The sequence below is a fragment of the Haliotis rufescens genome, unplaced genomic scaffold, assembly GCF_023055435.1.
Source record: "Haliotis rufescens isolate VD_foot unplaced genomic scaffold, xgHalRufe1.0.p SCAF_18, whole genome shotgun sequence".
Classification (NCBI taxonomy): Eukaryota; Metazoa; Mollusca; class Gastropoda; order Lepetellida; family Haliotidae; genus Haliotis; species Haliotis rufescens.
In genome coordinates this window covers 7,020,927-7,042,113 of record NW_025963868.1, presented here as the reverse complement: position 1 = coordinate 7,042,113, position 21,187 = coordinate 7,020,927, and the positions used below count along the sequence as shown (strand labels likewise).

General features: G+C 39.9%; 1 protein-coding gene across 2 annotated transcripts; it reads left to right on the top strand.

Annotated features, from left to right (window-relative positions):
* The first annotated feature begins 1,359 nt into the window (after positions 1-1,359).
* Positions 1,360-20,838, top strand: LOC124149673. 2 transcript variants are annotated; one of them, XM_046521402.2, is made up of 12 exons: positions 1,360-1,499; positions 4,670-4,738; positions 4,955-5,017; positions 7,044-7,106; positions 7,893-7,955; positions 8,577-8,639; positions 9,454-9,516; positions 10,225-10,287; positions 11,093-11,155; positions 12,543-12,605; positions 18,956-19,162; positions 20,384-20,838. In XM_046521402.2, the coding sequence occupies exons 1-12, from the start codon at positions 1,370-1,372 to the stop codon at positions 20,671-20,673; spliced, it is 1,200 nt and encodes a 399-aa protein (XP_046377358.2). In that variant the 5' UTR covers positions 1,360-1,369; the 3' UTR covers positions 20,674-20,838. The 2 variants fall into 2 exon arrangements, with proteins under 2 accessions (XP_046377358.2, XP_048253988.1); XM_048398031.1 differs by lacking the exons at positions 8,577-8,639; positions 9,454-9,516.
* Positions 20,839-21,187: the final 349 nt, after the last annotated feature.

Sequence of the window (21,187 nt, the reverse complement as noted above, 5' to 3'; positions counted from 1 at the left end):
CAAGGAACATGAAGTATGATGACGTGAGTGAGAGGCTTACAATTTCTGAATTGTTCACCATCTTCATGAAAAGTTCATCTTACTCCGAGTCAACAGAGGCAGTTGTCAGATCTGAGATGTTTCAATATGAACCCAGTCGTACTGGCGTAGTTATAAATTGCCTGTGTCACAGCATCCATATCGCATGAATCCTCTCAAGTACGAGGTATTACGAGTTATGTCCCTTCTACATCCCTCCTATTGACCAATCAGATTTCACTTTTCGCATCACCTGCATTTGTTTCAAACAAAATTGCGGCGCTCAGACAAGACCATCTTATCGATAATCAAACTCGTTTTTGTAATATAAAGGATCTTACTTCTCAAAGTGAATCCGATCACGTGAGCCTAGTTGACGCCTTGTTGGAGGTACCCATGCTTTGTAATCCTGCAATCGACAGAAATCTTAACGGCAGTTTACAACCCGGATATATATTGTATAATGCGATTTTGATTGGACTAAGCAAAGACTCGTTCGTCCATCCAAAATATAACTTCATAATTCCAGCCTAGTTCGGCAAAGGTGGAAACTGGCCTTTTATAGTCAGTTAACTCTCTTGCCTCGGGAAGATGGAAACCAAAAGAAATTCATTTTCATCTGCTTGTCCCTGTTTGTTACATCCAAATCTTGAAACAGTTGATGTCAAGTAAACAGGACAAATTGTGTGTGGCATTCCTATACAAGAGAGGTAAGATGATCACAGGAACTCTTGTACGAATGTCTCCTATACATTACTATTCAAGGAGAAAGGTGTAGCTGTTGGTCCTTGGTTCACTGCGTTATGACCGTTTGATTTTATGGCGGCCCTGGGATAGTCAACTAAAAATGCTTGAAAAATAACATGTCCTCGCGTATTACAAAAAAAAACAAAAATCGTTCACTGGACCTCCCGGATCTTCGGGAAAATAATCTTGTGACATATTTTGTCTCGACATTTCAGAGTAAAATGTTATGTCACAAACAAAGGTACAACAATAATCGATGGCAATTAATTTGGGTTTGGTAAGTATAACAATGCCAGTATGAATGTGATTGTTATCTAACGTTTACACCTTACAGCCATCACGCAATGAACATGAAAAGAACAAACAACTCAACTTTCTGTCAAGGCCAACATTACCTAATCAGATAGTATGTTGAATGTTTTACAATGGATAGCTCTTCTAATAAATATAATTACAAGCTTTAACGAGGAAAATGTTGGCCTAGCCTTTGTTATATGTTACACAATGGTAATATTTTTCGAATACACCTCATTGTGAACACATTGTGTACACCCTACATATATATGAAATACATTAAGTTCAGAAAACACCACACTTAGGCAGTATGGCCGCGTGTCGCGTGTGTGTTATCTGTTTCTGGGTACTTATGGCTGGAAATGCAGTAAAGGCATTTGTGCTGAAGTCGAATGATTTCTCGGGTTTTATAGGTGCCCACAGTTTTCCACTATCACATGGTAAGTGATAATTCCAATTCCTTTTGAATCAAATATAATTGACATTGTTTGTGAATAAGTCGAGTGAGATAGTTTACAAATATATAGATATTTTACCGCCAATAGACCAAAATGAAGAAAAAGTAACAGATCTGAATATGTATTATGTTTTGTTTCCTTTCTGTGCGAATTCAAAGTGTTGCTGATATGTTTCATGCCCGATCTCCGTTTAACAATTTGTATCTAATACTGATAACGTTCATCTTCTGATGATCTCCTTGATGTCTTGTCGTTTATGGCGCCATAATTCGCTGTTCTTCCTTCCATTAGGCGTTTCAGAATCCAATGACCATTGGTTCGAATTCTAGATTTTGTTTCTAGGTTTGTTCGCCAGTGGCAAACGTATGTGACCTGCATTACTCCGGAATTTCCTCCCACATCAAGCTGCCACATCGTTATATGATATTCAAAGAAGCATCAAACCTACTTGATGTATTTTTTCTGCAACTGATATTGTTTATGTGTTTGTTTCTGTGAATAATGTGTACCTGCTGATGTAAATAATGACTCTTCGCTGATGTAATTATGTGTTATCCATCAGCGGTATATATTTTATACATGTTGTCTGGGAGCTCGTGTACATATTTATTGCATGTTATCTGTGAGGTCATGTACATATTTAATACATGTTATCTGTGAGCTCATATACATATTAAATATATGTAATCTGTGAACTCATTTACATATTTAATGCATGTTATCTGTGAGCTCATATACATATTAAATACACGTAATCTGTGAGCTCATGTACATATTAAATACATGTATCTGTGAGCTTATGTACATATTTAATACATGTTATCTGTGAGCTCATATACATATTAAATATATGTAATCTGTGAGCTCATTTACATATTTAATACATGTTATCTGTGAGCTCATGTACATATTAAATATATATTATCTGTGAGCTCATATACATATTTAACACATGTAATCTGCGAGCTCATGTACATATTAAATATATGTAATCTGTGAGCTCATTTACATATTTAATACAAGTTATCTGTGAGCTCATGTACATATCAAATACATGTTATCTGTGAGCTCATATACATATTTAATACATGTTATCTGTGAACTCATGTACATATTAAATATATGTAATCTGTGAGCTCATATACAAATTAAATATATGTTATCTGTGAGCTCATATACATATTAAATACATGTTATCTGTGAGCTCATATGCATATTAAATACATGTTATCTGTGAGCTCATGTATATATTAAATACACGTTATCTGAGAGATCATATACATATTAAATGCATGTAATCTGTGAGCTCATTTACATATTTAATAAATGTTATCCGTAAGCTCAAATACATATCAAATACATGTTATCTGGGAGCTCATATACATATTAAATACATGTTATCAGTGAACTCATATACATATTAAATACATGTTATCTGGGAGCTCATATACATATTAAAACATGTTATCTGGGAGCTCATATACATATTAAATACATGTTATCTGGGAGCTCATTTACATATTAAATACATGTTATCAGTGAGCTCATATACATATTGAACACATGTAATCTGTGAGCTCATATACATATTTAATACACGTAATCTGTGATCTGGTAAACATATTTAATTCAGAATTGAACGTTAGTTTGGATAGATTCACTGAAGAGTGAAAGCGCTGGTTAAACTGTGCGAACCTCCGAGCTTTTAGTTGTTTACAGTCTCCGTGCTTCTGACAAGTTACACGAAGAGAGATGACAACCCCGGTCTATTATATGGTTTAACATTAACCTGTTGATTTACTGAGAATGAGCCTGCCAATGGAACTGGAGATTGACAGAACAGCTGCCTTTTAGGCTGCAGGGGAGCCAGCACTTTATGACAGGATGGATTGCATATTTGTGACCTTGTGATTTCCAAGATTTCGACGCCAGGATGTGAAGGAAATGTGACAGTTGCAGCCCCGACACACTGATTCGTTTGCTTATTTGAGCATGTGCTGAATTAATTTCATAATGTTTAATAAGCTGTTGTGATCAAGTGTTTGTGCTGTGACTTCAGTGATTTTGGGACAACAAGGAGGAGTGTTTTCTAGTGGATTTTGATATCCCCCTACTGCCAAATCTTAACGTTGGTTGTTTAAGGAGAAGGCAATGAATATCGATCACTTTGTAAAAACATTTTTATAATGTTTTATTTTACTTTCATAATCATTTGTTCAAAAACGTGATCATCTGTAAGCGAAATATTATCCTTCGTTAAGTCTTGTTATATCATCATCGAAGCAGTCCGGCTTACGTACCAGAACGTCAAAATCGTCGCCAAATACCCATTCCATACCAAACGTTACGTATAAACCTAGTTTATCTTATGATACAGTTGTTGATTGTATGATTGTATACCATTTCCCGTATGGTGATCGAACCGTCATCCGTATGCTCTCTGATCAGATGATTTGTCAACTAAATGTCAGAAAGCGGCATACAAATCTTGCTCAAAAGTTATTTGATGAGGGCCTTCAGTAAACCTTGAGACATGTGTTCCCGTCTTTGATTAGGTGCGACCGCCTCCGTGGTCTAGTGGTAGAGAGTCCGCCCGGAGAGCGGAAGGTCCGGGGTTCGATCCCCGGCCATGTCATACCAAAAGACGATAAAGTATTGTACTTGTTATTACCCTGTCTGCCGCTCGGCATTAAGGGGCTAAAACAAGGACTGGTCGGCTCGGAGTCAGTATACTGTGTCTGAGTGGGGTATCCATGTTAAACTGCGGCATGGTATCACAGTGTCAAAGCACTATAAATCGGCCTCAGTCCGGACTAGTACAAGCAGCCACACACACACACGTGCATGCACGTCGCTATATAAGTGCAATAATCTTGCACGCGACGTTAAACCCCATTTCGACTCACCTCACCTTTGATTAGGTGAAGACTTGGCCTGCTTCTTCATGTGGTTATTGGGGGTTAGGCTAGGTCACCTTTTCGCACACACCTGCTATCATAAACACTTGCTGTAAACACAAAAGGAGTTGTACAATGGCCTCTAGTTTGAAGAGCGAGTTCTGATGATTACGGAATGACTTTTGTCATTTAATTTGACAAAGTTCAGAATGGAAATATTTACAACGTACCAGGTATGCAATATGTTCCTTTTAGTTCCAGAGAACCTGTTAAATGGCAATGGAAACAAAGAGGTTCGTCTTGGTAACCTGGAGACGGCAAAGGGTAATGTATTTCTTTTAGTTAAATCGTTTATAACTGATATTTATTTACTATCATCTTAAATTTATTTTGAGTGCAGGCCTGATTGTTGATCTACATAGTTGCTTCTGTTGACGACAATTATAGGTAGGGGGATCAAATCTAATCCAGAATCTCCATGGACAATAATCGATGGTATTATTGTTGTTTATTTAACTACATCGCAAATTATCTTTTCAGAAAGCAACTCACCATACCAAGAGGATACTGACAAACGTGTAAATGATCTCGAGAGGAAAGTCGGTAACTGGTCTTTTATCAAATAGCATCACGTCATATTCGATCATACTGTTCCAAGATCGTTTCAGTTTTAAAGTAGATATAACATCTGATCGGAAATTCGTTTGGTTCAATCCTCAGGCCACGACAAACGAAAGATGGTACTTGTTGTTACCTGGCCTGGCCTTCACATCACCTCACCAACAAAATATTCATAATTTCAGTTATCCTGACAATGTTTTGGCTCTTTACACAATCTATGTGAAATATTTGTGTATCTTTATTCCCTATTTCCTTTTAGAACATTTTACATGAGTATGAAAGTAAAATCCGCGGTATAATTTTATTTCTTACCTTTACGGGCGTTAACTCGCATAAACAAGTACCGATCGGTCCTTTAATGCATTTAGTAAACTACACACTTAAAGAACTGTTAAACTATCAGGCCATAATCATTATTATTAAAATGGATATAAAATGTGAATTCATCAATGAACTTAACCACAGCTTGGTTACGTGGCGTTCAGAAGTTGGTATATGATGAACAAGGGGTATCTTTAGATATGCAGCGTCTTTATTACAATGGGTGCACCGATTCGGTGTAGAAACGTACACCGTTATTATGCAAGTGATGTACAGAAATGTGGAATATGGAGGTTATATAGATATAGATAATTAATGTTTATCCAAGATAATGTTTACATTTTTGGTATATTGATGATCTGATATTGTTCAATAACATTCAAATAGCCAATTCGTTTCCACTGATTTACCCACCTGAACTAGGAATAAAGAGCAGTCAGACCGCCTCATTTGATCCCTATTTAGATAATTTTATAATTATTCAGAGTGACATTCACTCTCAACAAGACTGTATGACAAGAGGGATGACTTCGACATTCCAATACTGAACTTTCCTTCCATGTCGAGCAATGTTCCAGCAGCTTCAGTCTTTGGCGTTTACATTCTGAGACATGGACATGCTCTTTCTATCAAGAGTTCAAAGAGGTCTTGCTCATGGTCGACATGTTGAGGCATCCGTGAAGATCCGGGTCAGAATAGGTCTTCAGCAACCCATGCTTGTCGTAAGAGGCGACTAATGGGATCGGGTGGTCAGGCTCGCTGACTTGGTTGATGCATGTCATCGATCCCAATTGCGTGGATCGATGCTCATGATATTAATCACTGGATTGTCTGTTTCAGACTCGATTGTTTACAGACCGCCGTCATATAGCTGGAATATTGCTGACAGCGGCGTTAAACAACAAACTAACCAACCAACACGTTGAGGACTTTTCAAAATTTGACGTACCAGTGACAAAAATGTCGTCTGATGCAATTCCCTCAATTGTCATGCATAATATGTTCCCGTGGTTTATTAAGGTGGAAAACTGATTTGCCTTTGCATGTGTTTGGGACGGGTGCGACCGGTCGAGCACGGTACGCTGACCGTTTCACGAACACCTGATATCATCTCCATTTGATAGTGATTCATGAACACATGCTCGTCCCGTGTGTGTTTGTGTGCGTGCGTGCGTGATTGTGTGTGTGAGCATGGGTGCGTGAGCTTGTGTGTGCGTGCGTGCGTGCGTGGGTGCGTGCGTGAGTGTGTGTGTGCTACGTGCATGTGTGTATGTGCTTATACTAGTGCGGATTAAAACCGGTTTTAAAGTGCTGGTCCTCTGATATACCATGCCACATTTTTAACACTCAGACACAGTGTAGTAACTATGCGCCAAATAACCTTTTGTATCCCCTTAAGTCCTACCAGGGCAGCAATAAGTACCATCTTATAACGTTTTTCGTAAAAACGTGTACGGGGATGCTCTCCGAACCTAAATATGCTTTATCCACAAGATTACAAAAAAGCGTCATACAACTCTGCCACAAAAGATGTTTCATAATGGATACATCATTCAAGCCCTTAGAACGTCTTTATAAAAATAAATATGGTACCGAGGTGGGGGACATTTCCAAAAGTTTTATGCATCGGTGAGCTTCATCAGGTGAGCACTTGTCATGGTATGCAATATGTTCTCTTTTGTTCCAGAGAATCTGCTAAATGACAATGAAAACAAAGAGGTTCGTCTCGGTGAACTGGAGACAGCAAAGAGTAATGCCTGTTTTTTATTAACTGGCTTTTTTACTGATAATTATTATATACTGTTGCTAAATGGTAGTATTATGTATTGTTAAACACTGTTGCAATTGTATTACGTTGTTTCTGTTTAGATTTAGTAGGACTGTGTCGTGACAATTAGTTGTCGCGAATGTAGTACTAATAATATATATTGTAAGCAGTGGTGTGGAAGTTACTATATTTAGATACTTTTGGAGTGAAATCTGGAGTCTTCTAGAACACCGAGACAAATCCATCCCTGTATAGTACCGTCTAAAAGGGGTTTACACTATATAAGTGAACAAGGGTTCCCTCTCAAATTACATCAAGACCAGCGGATTTGTGACGATCATTGTTGCCACTCAGTTGCTGCTAGGTGAATATTATTACCACTGCTTTTATATTTTACACTGCCATTGAAAACCGTACTGCCACTCTATTGTGTACTGCCTCTGTAATTGATGTGAAGTAATGTGTATTGATTTGTAATCTAGTAATTTTTGTAACACAATTATAAATTGTATACCGTTTCTTTGATATTTGTTGATTTCACACTGACTTATTTTACTTTATCTTATTATTTGAATTTTGAAGACGACACATAGCACTTTTCTCTTTGATCTCTTCTAAATGCGGGCTTTATTGTAGTTATCGGCAAAGTTGCCACTGCATGCTGACGACAAGCACAGGTTACGGGGAATCAAATGGAATTCGGAATCGCCATGGGCAGTAACCATTAGTATTTCAATTGTTTATCTGCATCGGAAATTATATTTTCAGAAAGCAAGTCATCATATCTAGAGGCTACTGACAAGCGTGTTAATGATCTCGAGAACAAATTCGGTAAGCGGTCTTTTCGCAAACACCATTGTGTTATATTCGTTTGAAATGTCCTAGGATCGCTTCAGTATTGTAGTAGATATGACGTCTGATCAGAGAACGGAAGGTTCGTTATAACATGTATGGGAATCCAACCGTCGACCTTACGCTCCCCGACCATATGCGTTATAAACAAGATGTCAAAAAGCGTCGTAAAACTCTGCCTGAACTGGAGTTGTTTTATAAGGATCACATCATCCAAGCCCTCAGAACATCTTTCTAAAAATAAATATGGTACCCATATGGTGGACATTTCCAAACGTTTGCGCATCGGTGATGTCCGATGCAATTCGCAATTTTCACTTGTACCATGTGTTCCCGTGCTCCATGGGGTGAGCAATTGACATGCTTCTCCGTGCTGCTGTTGCGGTTTAGGTTCATGAATACGAGATGTCATCCTTACTTTACAGCGATGGTTTCAGACATGCTCATGACATTGCCAGGATTGTACATGGTCTCTTTTTTGAGGAGCGACTTCTAATAATTATGGAAATAGTTTTGTCATTATATTTAAGAAAAGTACGAATGCTAGTAATTATAATTACATATAATACCGGGCATAAAATGTGATGCCTTTTGTTCCAGGGAATCTGCTAAATGATAATGAAAACAGAGAGGTTCGTCTTGGTGAACTCGAGACAGCAAATGGTAATGCATGTTTTTTATTAACCTGATTTTTTACTGATATTTATTATTTACTATTGTTAAATGGTAGTATTATGTATTGTTAAACACTGTTGCCACCGTTATGATTCAGTATAAGTGTGTTGTGACAATTAGTTGTCGCGAATGTAGTACTATCTATTGTAATCAGTGTTGTGGAAGTTACTGTATTTAGATACTTTTGGAGTCAAATATAATCAGGAATCTTCTAGAACAGTTAAACTAATCCAGTCCCTATAGTACCTTCTAGAAAGGGTTTACACTATATCAGTGAACAAGAGCGTGCCTCTATAATTTCACATTTCATCAAGACCAGCGGATTTGTGAAGATCATTGTTGTCACTCATTATATACAGCCTAGGCCTATTTTGGAAGCTTGACCACTGTTGCTGCTAGGTGAATATCCAAACCACTTCTGTTACATTTTATACTGCCAGTATACTGTTTATACTCCACTCTATTGTGTACTGCCTTTGTAATTGATATGAAGTAATTTGTATTGATTTGTAACTCTAATTAATTTTATAATACAATTGTAAATAATATACCATTTTTTTGTTATTTGTTGATTTATCACTGAGTTATTTTGCGCTATCTTATTGTAAGAATTTGGAAGACGACACATAGCACTACTCTCTTTGATCTCTTCTTAATTCGGGCTTAATTTTTATTATTTGCAAAGGTTTCAACTGCTAACGACAAGCACAGGTTACGGGGAATAAAATCGAATCCGGAATCTCCATGGGCAGTAATCATTAGAATTACTATTGTTTACCTGCATCGGAAATTATCTTTTCAGAAAACAAGTCATCATACCTAGAGGCTACGGACAAGCGTGTTAATGATCTTGAGAAGAAATTCTGTAAGTGGTCTTTTCTCAAATAGCATTGTGTTATAGTCGTTGTCCGCTAATACTAGCCCGGATTAAAACCTGTTTTAAGTGCTGATCGTCCGAAATATCGTGCCACAATTTTAACAAGGTATCAAACGCAGACACATTATACTGACTGTGAGCCAAACAGCCTTTTTATCCCTTAACGCTGAAGGCCTGCCAGGACAGCAATAAGTACCATCTTATAAAGTTTTTCGCTATAACATTACGGGGATCCAACCGTTGACCCTACGCTCCCGACCATATGCGTTATAAACAAGCGTCGTAAAACTCTGCCACAAAAGTTGTTTGATGAGGATCACATAACCCAAGCCCTCAGAACATCTTTCTAAAAATAAATATGGTACCCAAATGGTGGACATTTCCAAAATTTTGACGCATCGGTGATGTCCGATGCAATTCGCAATTTTCTCTTGTACTATATGTTCCAGTGCTTCATCAGGTGAATATTTGACATGCTTCTTCGTGCTTCTGTTGCGGGTTAGGTTCATGAACACGAGGTGTCATCCTTACTTTACAGCGAAGCATACATACATGCTCATGACATTGCCAGGATTGTACATGGTCTCTTTTTTGAGGAGCGACTTCTAATAATTATGGAAAGAGTTTAAGTCCAGGATGCAAATATCTATAATTACATATAATACCGGGCATAAAATGTGATGTCTTTTGTTCCAGGGAATCTGCTAAATGACAATGAAAACAAAGAGGTTCGTCTTGGTGAACTGGAGACAGCAAATGGTAAATTAAATGCATGTTGTTGTTTTTAACCTGATTTTTTACTGATATTTATTATTTACTATTGTTAAATGGTAGTATTATGTATTGTTAAACACTGTTAATTGCAATTGTTATGATTCAGTAGAATTGTTTTGTGACAATTAGTTTTCGCGAATGTACATGTAGCACTATCTATTGTAAGCAGTGTTGTGGAAGTTACTGTATTTAGATACTTTTGGAATCAAATGCAATCAGGAATCTTCTAGAACAGTTAGACTAATCCAGTCCTTATAGTACCTTCTAGAAGGGGTTTACACTATATCAGTGCGTGCCTCTATAATTTTACATTACATCAAGACCAGCGGATTTGTGAAGATCATTGTTGTCACTCATTATATACAGCCTATGCCATTTTGGAAGCTTGACCACTGTTGCTGCTAGGTGATTATTACCACTTCTATTAGATTTTATACTGCCCGTATACTGTTTATACTCCACTCTATTGTATACTGCCTTTGTACTTGATGTGAAGTAATGTGTATTGATTTGTTAACCTAGTTCATTTTAAAATACAATTAAACACCATTTATTTGCTGTTTGTTGATTTCACACTGAATTATTTTACGTTATGATATTGTTTCAATTTGGAAGTAGACCGGTAACACTATTCTCTTGAATCTCTTCTTAGTGCAGGCTTAGCTTCTAACCACTAAGTTGCCTCTTCTGACGACAAGCATAGGTTACGGGGGAATCGAATCCGGAATCGCCATGGGCAGTAACCATAAGTATAACTATTGTTTAACTGCATCGGAAATAATATTTTCAGAAAACACGTCCTCTCACCAAGTGGCTGCTGACAGGCGTGCTAATGTTCTCGAGAAGAAATTTGGTGAGCGGTCTTTTCTCAAATAGACGGTACTTGTTTTTACCCCGCCTGGCTTCACCTCACCTCACCAACAAGTATTCGAATTTTTTTTAAATGTTGGCCTATCAATGTTCTTGGCTCTTTACACAAGCAATGGTGATATTTTGGGTTCCCAATAGATATATTTGCACTGTACATCAGTATGCGAGGAAAATCGGAGGTGTAATTTTAGTTTTGTACTCTAATAGACTTTAGTGAGTGAGTGAGTTATGATTTTACGTCACATCGGCAGTATTTCAGCAATATCGTGACGAGAACTGACATATAATACATAGATTTGAATGGAATAAATATCTGTCAGCGAAGGACAGTAAAATAACTAGAGTATCACAGTTTCGATTTTAAAACTAGTTGAGAACATTAAAAGAATACATTTTAAATCAACCTGCCCTGTCATAGTCATTCTCATGAACAATATTATTAATTACTGCAGGCAGAAATAAAAGAGTCCAATGAAACAGCCTCACCTGTTTCATGTTCAGATCTATGCTTAAAGATTCAGATCACGCTTTTTCTACAAACATTAAATGAGTGTTGATGTGAGGGGGGGATGTGGTATAAAGTCGCTTCGAACAGAGGCTACTGGATGTAAAAAAAAGCGCCACAAGACTTGTAGCGGTCATATGGTCAAGTTTGACCCAGTGATCATTTGATCGTGGAGCGGGGGAGTCACATGACCAGAGCGTGAGAGGGTGGGTAGGGGTTTGTTGTGTGTGAGGACGGTGTGCAGGGAAACAGACAGTTTTTGAACAGTGCTAGTCAGTCAGTCAGTATATATGTACAGTCGGATACGGTTTGTCAACCGGGTTACAGAATAAGCCTTTTTGAGTTGGACTTGCTCAAATGTTATTTCATCAGGGTTACATCCTTCAAGCCCTCGGTAAAGCTCCACAAAAGGTTTTATGGAAGACATTTCCAAATGTTAGATGCATGCAATTAATTATTTTGACTTGTACAACATGTTCCCGTGTTTTATCAGGTGAACATTTGACCTGCTTCTCCGTGTGGCTGTTGTGGATTAGGAAAAGTTCACCTTTTTGTGAACACCTGGTATCATGTCTATTCTAAAGTGATTTATGCTTATGATATAGTCGGAATTGCATAATGGTCCCGAGGAGCGACTTCGTATGATTATGGAAAGCGTTTTGCCGTTTTGATTTTAATAAGTTTATAAATAAATAAATAAATACACCTGTAATCTATGGACATATTGCCGTAACAATAATTACTGTCGACTGAGTACGTATGGTTATGGAAAGCGTTTTGCCATTTTCATTTTAAAAAGTTCAGAATTTAAATATTTACATTTAATTATTATACCAGGTATGCAATATGTTCCTGTTTGTTCCAGAGAACCTGTCACATGACAGTGAAAACACCGTGGTTCGTCTTGGTGACCTGGAGAAAACAGTGGGTAATGAGCTTTTATACTTCACTTGAAGTTTATTATATTAATTATTCACCATCCTCTCAGGTCTCTCCAAGGTTTCTAAAACTTCAGAAAGTCATGACAAAGTTACATGATCCCAGTGGATTGATACAACAATAACAACGTGTCCCTTTTGGATCCGCAGCGGTCGCAGCATTCGTCATCACTCTTCCCTTTCCGTTACATGCAAGAAGACTCCGTGTCGATGAATGTTATGTGCGCAAATACGACAAACCAATCAGAATGCGCGTATGATTTCAAGTTCTTCGTCAAAGAATCCCTCGGAAATATTTTTTGATTTTACATATGTCTTGCATCGAAAATATACCCAAGACACAGTTAAATGTGCTCAACCATACTGTATAATTCCGCACGTCCAGATGTGTTTTAAATTGCATCTGAAATATATAGAATATATGGGGAAATATATGTGAACCATTACGCAACGAGTTGACAATCGTTTTAGGTATGCCCGTTTGCGCATAGACGGAGCCCGGTCGCAGAAATGGCCATGAGAGGGGCACGAGTCGCTATTCGGCTTGTCCCGGAATAACACGAGTTGGTCACGAATGCGGTCACGGAACAAAGATACGGAGCGAACGTTTCGGTTGCTTCTTCATACTCACGTTGTTGAAGCAACCAAGCCGTACGTGAGTTGAAGCTTTTGTTCTGCAACGATGGGAGACATCTTCTGGTGTTAATCATTTCCTTCATCCGGCTGTCGTTGGTGTTCCTGCATTTTGTCGCAGTGCCATCTGTCACATCGTGATGCTGAATTAGTGGCTCAAAACAGATAAAGTATAACACTCCGTCATGTCACGTGACAAAGTGACGACAGTGACGAGGGCTTCCTCGTGTAATTTTACACGTTGTGGCACACAATGAGAACCTTTTGACGTAGAAAGAGAAACATTACGGCTTTTATTATTTTGCAAACAGTTTTATTCTGGCAGAAGAACTATTTTTAAATGGGAATCGGAACATCGACAATGTTACGATAACAGCAGAACAGCTATTCTCAATTACCTATCTGATAAGTCCTACAAGCACTCTTTCACTTACTCGTCTACCGATGTACACATTCTCTCGTTCACCCGAAAAATACATCTGTAATCTATGGACGTATTGCCGTGACAATAATAACTGTTTGTATGAGATAACACTTTTCTAAACTCGCTCGCTCAGCCTCTTCCCCACCATCTTCCCGATGCAAGAGAGTTAATTGACTATAAAAGTCCAGTTTCCACCCTTGCCGAACTCGGCTGGAATTCCTGGGCTCTATCGTAGCGCCACCAGTGGCTGTAACGAGTAATGTCCCTTCTATGCCCTATACCAATCAGATTCCACCTCTCGTATCACTTCCATTTGCTTCAAACAAAATGGCGGCGCCTAGACAAGACGATCTGATCAACAATCAAAATCTATATTGTGATAAAACGGGTCTTACATCACGAAGTGCATCAAATCATGTGAGCCCTTGATTAAAAACGGGAAAAGATTTGGAAAATATCTGTTGACAACGAGTTGGCGGTGCACATGCTTTGCAAATCCTGCAATCGACCAAACTCTGCACGACAGTTTACGAACCGGAATTCGATTTCGGTGCACGATTTTGATTGGACTATGCACAGACTCGTCAATCCAGCCAAACTCTTAACTCCATAATGCCAGCCTAGTTCGGCAAGGGTGGAAACTGGACTTTTAAAGTCAGTTAATTCCCTTGGCTCGGGAAGATGCTTCCCCACTCAGCTACCGCTGCATCTGCATTTTTTAAGAGTTGGTGTTCCTCATGTTCTCTTACCTCCTAATCTCCAGACAAGTTGGTCCATATAAGTAATATACGATTGATCCGTAGGCATTCCAGTTGCATGTCTCACGCATGTTTGTGACAACGTTAAAGATAGGTAGTTTAGACAAGCTGTGATGAGAAGGACGCGTGCCCAGGTGAATTTCTAGACAAAGGTATATTTGGGGTGAGATGTTTTACTTCTTGTGTCAAGGACATTCCGATATGATACATATTAAAATCGGGTGGTCAGGCTCGCTGACTTGGTCGGTGCATCCCAATTGCGTAGATTGATTCTCATGATGTCAATCACTGGATTGCCTGGTCCAGATTCGATTATGTTCAGACGGCCGTCCAATAGCTGGAATATTGGAATGCGGAGTTAAGCAACATACAAACGAAAAAGATGCTGAAAATAAAAATTGTGTAACGTGTTTGTCATTGCCCCGTCTGACAGAGTCAATACCATAATAAGACTTCGTGACAGACTTTTCGAGGAAGGGTAAATGGACAGCACTATTGGGACAACATTGACGCCCTTTGTTGTCCCTTTATGAGTGAGTGAGTTGGGTTTAACGCCGCTTTTAACAGTATTCCAGTTATATCGCGGCGTGTCAGCTTAATGTGGGAGGAAATGCAGGTCTCACGAGCACGGGTTTGGTGCTGACGAACCTAGAAGCATAATCGGGGCGAACCGGGATTCAAACCCACAATCATAGGTTTCTGGTGTGCCCAAGGGATGGCCACAAAGAGAATCGGGTACGATTCTTTATACGGGTACTATGTGTGAAGCCGATTGCTGTCGTCCCCTCAATGCCATAGTATTGGAATATTGCTAAATGCGGCGTAACACAAAGTTTGGATATACTCAGCTTTACCATACGCAGAACATTTTTTTCTGGAGAACAATATGTAGACATATGTGCAGCAGTACAGATGCACAAAATTGCGTTGTTAATTGTCTACATTTTGTGAAATGTTATTTAGTTTTAGGACAATATTAAATACTGCATTCAAGGTACACATGTATGCAAAACGCAACTATGTTTGTGTCAGTGTTTGTTTCATTGAAGCTCGTGTAATGTAAAGAAGATATTATTTCCACTTCATTCGCCAGCTTAACTTTTATTCTGTCATTCATTAGTGTTCATTCTCAATTTGTAGTCTGCCCCCTCCGTGGTCTAGTGGTAGAGCGTCCAGTCGCCGAGAGCGGAAGGTCCGGGGTTCGATCCCCGGCTGTGTCATAACAAAGCACGTTAAAGTATGGTACTTGTTATTACCCTGTCTGGCGCTCGGCATTAAGGGAATAAAACAAGGACTGGTCGGCTCGGTGTCAGTATACTGTGTCTGAGTGGGGTATTCATGTTAAACTGCGGCATGGTATCTCAGTGAGCTAGGATTATAAATCGACATATGCCCGGACTAGTACAAGCAGCTACACAAACACACACACACGTGCATGCACGTCGTTATATAATTGCGATAATCTTGGACGCGACTTTAAACCCGATTTCACCTCGACTCACCTTACTTTGTAGTGGGAAGCAAAGTTGAGCCATTATAGACATAATATGTTATTTTACTTTATGATAAGGGACAAATTGCATGCAATTTGACGTGCACAGCTGCATACCAAGGTCGTGTCAAGATCTGATGTTTTCTATGCTCAAAATAGAACAAAAGCCATTCCACTCACTTCACAGTTCGTTTCACACTCCTTGGATGACAATCTCATATCTGATATTCGCGTATGTACACAATTCTTTCTTTGATCTTTGGTTTGCCATAGCCAAGAACATGACATACTTCAAAATGTCTTTTGAATATGCGTTTGACGTTTCGTGATGAACACAAATGCTTTACAATGCTCCACATATCTCTACTGCCGATTCGCTGTGCAAAGTTACATGAACGTCCCTAGGGCACGCCAGAAACCTAGGGGGGGGGGGGGGGGGGGGGGGGGGGGGATTGAATTACGCTTCGCCCCGATTATGTTGCTAGGTTTGTCATGATCAGCACCATACCCGTGCTCGAGGGTAAACGTCCGAGGCCCACATTAAGATGACACGCCGTGATATAACTGAAATTCTGTTAAAAGCGGCGTTAAACCCAACTAACTCACTCACTCACTCACTCACTCAAAGCAGGTGACATAACATGCTGCAGTTTAACACCGGTACCCCACACATACGCATCACACTGACTCCGAGGTGACCAGTCTCGCATAATGTGTAAAACAATGGTGCAGCTGAGTATTGCGTAATACCACCATCGCTCGCTATCTCGTTTGAAAACATCCATGCCTGTAGTGGACGACTGGCAGAGGTGCATGAGTCACATACAACACACAAGGTTAGTGCAATGCTTTACCTGCGTCGAGAACGGAACACTCAGCAATATGCCAGCCCCATCACGGAGACGGAAAATGATCGAGTCCGGATCAGACTTTAGGATAATATTACGAGAAACGTATCACGCCGTCGGGTACGAAAAGACGTTATCACGTTTTCGAGCCATCATGCCCTATCCATGAAAATTTGTTTGTTTGTTTGTTGTTTAACGCCGCGCTCAGCAATATTCAAGCTATATGGCGGGGTCTGTAAATAATCGAGTCTGGGCCAGACAATCAAGTGATTGTCATCATGAGCATCGATCCACGCAATTGGGATCGATGACATGCATCAACCTAGTCAGCTAGCCTGACTACCGATACCGTTACACGCCTCTTACGACAAGCATAGTCATCTTTTACGGTAAGCATGGGTTGCTTAAGACGTATTCTACCCCGGATCTTCACGGGTCGCCACGTAAGTCATGCATATACATACACCTGTGTACCTGTGTACCTGTGTACCTGTGTACCCATTCTAATAAAAATCGGGGTCACGGGAGGCCCAGTCGTCTAACGGCCCAGACGCCGCAAGTCTCTGTGCAGAATGTCGTCCATCGGGCCGCCAGGAACCTATGATTGTTGGCCCGAATGCCGGTTCGCCCTGATTATGTTTCTAAGTTTGTCCGTATCGTACCCGTGCTCGTGGGTTTCACCTAAGTGGTAAACGTCTGCAACACTTCGGTCTTTCCTCCAAATTCAAGCTGAAACTGTAATATTGTTCAAAGCGGCATTAACCTAATACACTCACTCTAATTAAAATCACGACGGGGTAATTTACTTCCATTGTGTAGTGTACATTTGTTTTGCTGCTGGTGCAATTTTCATGTTTCAAATACTCAAGTGGCTAAGTCGTCTAATGACCTTTTTTTAGCTGCACCTCTCAATATCGCCAGGATCCGATGATTCTTCTTGATTATTATAGTCGATTTCTAATCGTAACTCGTACTCCAGTAGCCTGATGAAAGTTTGCAAGAATTTAATGCGTGCTCGTTTTCCGAGAGGCGGACTTTGGATAAATCGATCCTGTACACTTATCGTTGAATTGGCACACCCTGAACGCTGTCAATCGTCAACATGTTGGGTTTGTTGGTATCTGTTCCATAGTCTCCTGATCACAGACTGTTGAATATTGTGGTAATGGCCACTGCACGCTGACTTCTTCCAGACTCCAGCATGCCAATAGCCGTGAACGTTCCGCGCACACGCCGCATCAATAGTTCACATACAAGCAATGAATGAAACCAAGTAAATCACAGTATTTTGATGAGCAGATTACAGAGATTACTCGACCTTCTGTGTACACGTCATGAATGACACCCCATGCACGTCCAGACTCGATTAGTTACAGACCGCCGCCATATAGCTGCAATATTGCTGAGTGCGGCGTTAAACAACAACCAACCAACCAACCGCTACTGCTGTAGGAACAAGCAACTTATAGGATGTGTGTCTTGATGTAAAGAGTTACAAACGTAAATGTTCCTGCATAGGATATTTGTTGTCAACACTTATCTTTGTTCTAATTCTTGGTAGTAACATTGATATTCCATGATCTCCGACTTGTTTTAGACATAGACATTGACGTAGATTTTATAGTAATGTAAGGCCACAGGCCCAGAATGGTATATTAATCAACTATTAATTACCGTATTCGATGTAATAAGCGCCCCGCTCTAATAAGCGCCCACGGCGATATTTGCTAATATATTGGCGAGTGAACAATCCCAATTAGCACCCCTTCCGATTGATCATGTACACTAGACTTATTTATTCGCGTATAATAAGGACTCGTCTGTTATATGCACCCTTAATTATGGGCAATTAAATTCTGGAAGAATAAATATGTCTTATATGAAAATTTCAGACTGTCAGCATAAACCACGAAATTTATCTTCCATCTTTGTTTTTTTCACCAAAATTATATTCTAATATGAGCCGACTATTTCTAAGTTTGAGAGCGCCCTGGGCGCTTATTATGTCGAATACGGTAATGTTTTTGGGACGTTTCATATGTTTCAGAAAACACGCTCCTCGTCAGCAGGGACCGGGCAGAATAACTTCAGGGGAACACCCTGGTTTTTACTAGCTCGGTCACTGCTTCCCTCAGATATTGCTATGTCAAAACATCGTGTTTATTTCTTTACATTTTCATTACAGCCAACCTGGCGTCTATGCTGAATGGAGATTGTGGCTCACCGACACCTTTAGAAGGCACAGACGTTGACTGCAATTCAACCAAGATACATGATATCGCGCAGTACAGATGCAAAAAGGGTTTCCTTAAACTCTCTCTTGGTGAGATGGTGACGAGCTACTGCAAGGAAGACGGGCTGTGGACGAAGGTCAGCCTGAAGTGTGCCAACAGTAAGGATATAAACTACCTCAATGCATATATGAAAACTGGCACTTTGTTGAAAGTATGAGCTATTGCAGACTGATCTCCCCTGCCCAGTTCTGGTCAATATCCCGATTGCAAATTACCCTTAATTCGATTTATGTTTAAAAAAAATATATAGAAAATATCAGGAATCAACTTCTAATGACGTCCTTGCAGGGAGAAATTTGAAGTATTTGAACAGAGAAAAATGTATTTGAATAGCCCAGGACTCCCCTTTTTCGGCGAGCCGTAGTTTACATTTTTTCCTGAATGACCACTGCATCGAGTTTATGTTCATCCTGTTGAGAGGATCAGAAACCCTGCAGAGCCTTTCACTTCGATGAAGTCGGCTTGGCTGAAAAGTGAGCATTCTGTTTGCTGCTCAGGACCAGTCAGTTCCCACTCGAAACCATCAGTGTGTGGTTTTGCATTGAAATGAAAATAAAATGTAGATTTTGCAATGAACGTAATGTCCAAACGTCAATGGATGCCGAGCTTTGACAAAAACACGGTATCTTAAGCGTCATGATGGAGTGGTTCAATCCTTGTATTGCTGTCGTAGACATGCTTGTGGTTTCGACACAGACGTCCATCGATTACGCCCCAGAATATGTAGAAGGTGCCATATACATATAAAACTCATTGACAACATTCAGGAAAAACATGGCAAGTATGCAGACCTCGCTTTCGAAATGTCATGCTTGCATCCCAAGTACCAAGTTATCCGACTCCCCATTGTTCTTGGTGCCTAATGTGTGGTACCTCCCCAACGCAACACAACCCTTCTGGCAATCTGGGTAATGTAGAAGGCTGCAGTGTCCACATTCTTCGAAAGGTTCTGGGTGGGTTCGACAAGGCAGCGCTTCCTGAGAGAAGTCTGCATTTAAGATTTTAATCTGTAACTACTACTACTACTACTACTACTACTACTACTACTACTACTACTACCACTACTACTACTACTACTACTACTACTACCACCACCACCACTACTACTACTACACCGTGTTCACTGCTCATTTATGTCTACCGAGGTCTACTGATCAGTGCACTCCCTGGGGAAGATACAACCGAAGCGACAGTGCATGAAAAGAGGCGAATGTTGCAACCGTTTTTTTTAATAAATAATATTTGTCTGAAAAACCATGGAAAAGAATTGTGCCAGTTTATCAGGTTATTGACGAATTTGATCATGTTGTCCTTGGCAGTATCTGGTTGTTGGACGGTATCTCAAGGAAGGGCGTTGTATACTGGAACTCAATCAACAACAACATCCGGCAACACCTGCCAGCGATGGGATGCTATGAAGCCACACTCTCACAGCTACGCAACAGACACCGTGTTCACTATCCCAGGCTTTGATACGCCCCAAACTCTCAACGGATCTGCTAACTTCTGCCGTGACCCATCAAACGGCAAGTATTTGTGGTGTTACACCATGAATGTAGACGAACGCTGGGGAAAGTGTGACGTGCCTCAGTGTAAAATAGAAAAATGATTTGATTACAAATACGATACTGTCCCAAATGGATCCGTCATTCCCTCATCTCCTCCTAACGGAAGTGGAACCGTGTTCTCTGGGTTCTCTGTGGCGAGATGTGAGACGGATTCAGTGTTGATGGAAGACCTCTTATTTCGTTTAATTGCAACATTAAACTATCTCAGTGACAATATATTCATGTTTTATTCTGTCTGGTCATATGATCAGTATGGTCACGTGGGCGTTTAATGTCCACTTAAGGTACATGTGTAGCTCCAATGTCTTGTCGTGTTATATATTTGAGTGTCGCTTTTGAGGAGAACTTTTTGATGGATTATATGGAAAGGGTGTGGTATTGACGACACTACACAAGGAGGTGAATGTCAATCACTCCATCTGTTTGTTGGTTTACGTCTACATTACTGCGTCCTGTAAACATTCGCATTTAGACACATCAACTTTATGGCTGATGGGGTGATCTTGCCACGACCCTCGCCATCACAATACGATGTCTTGCAATCAGCTAAATCAC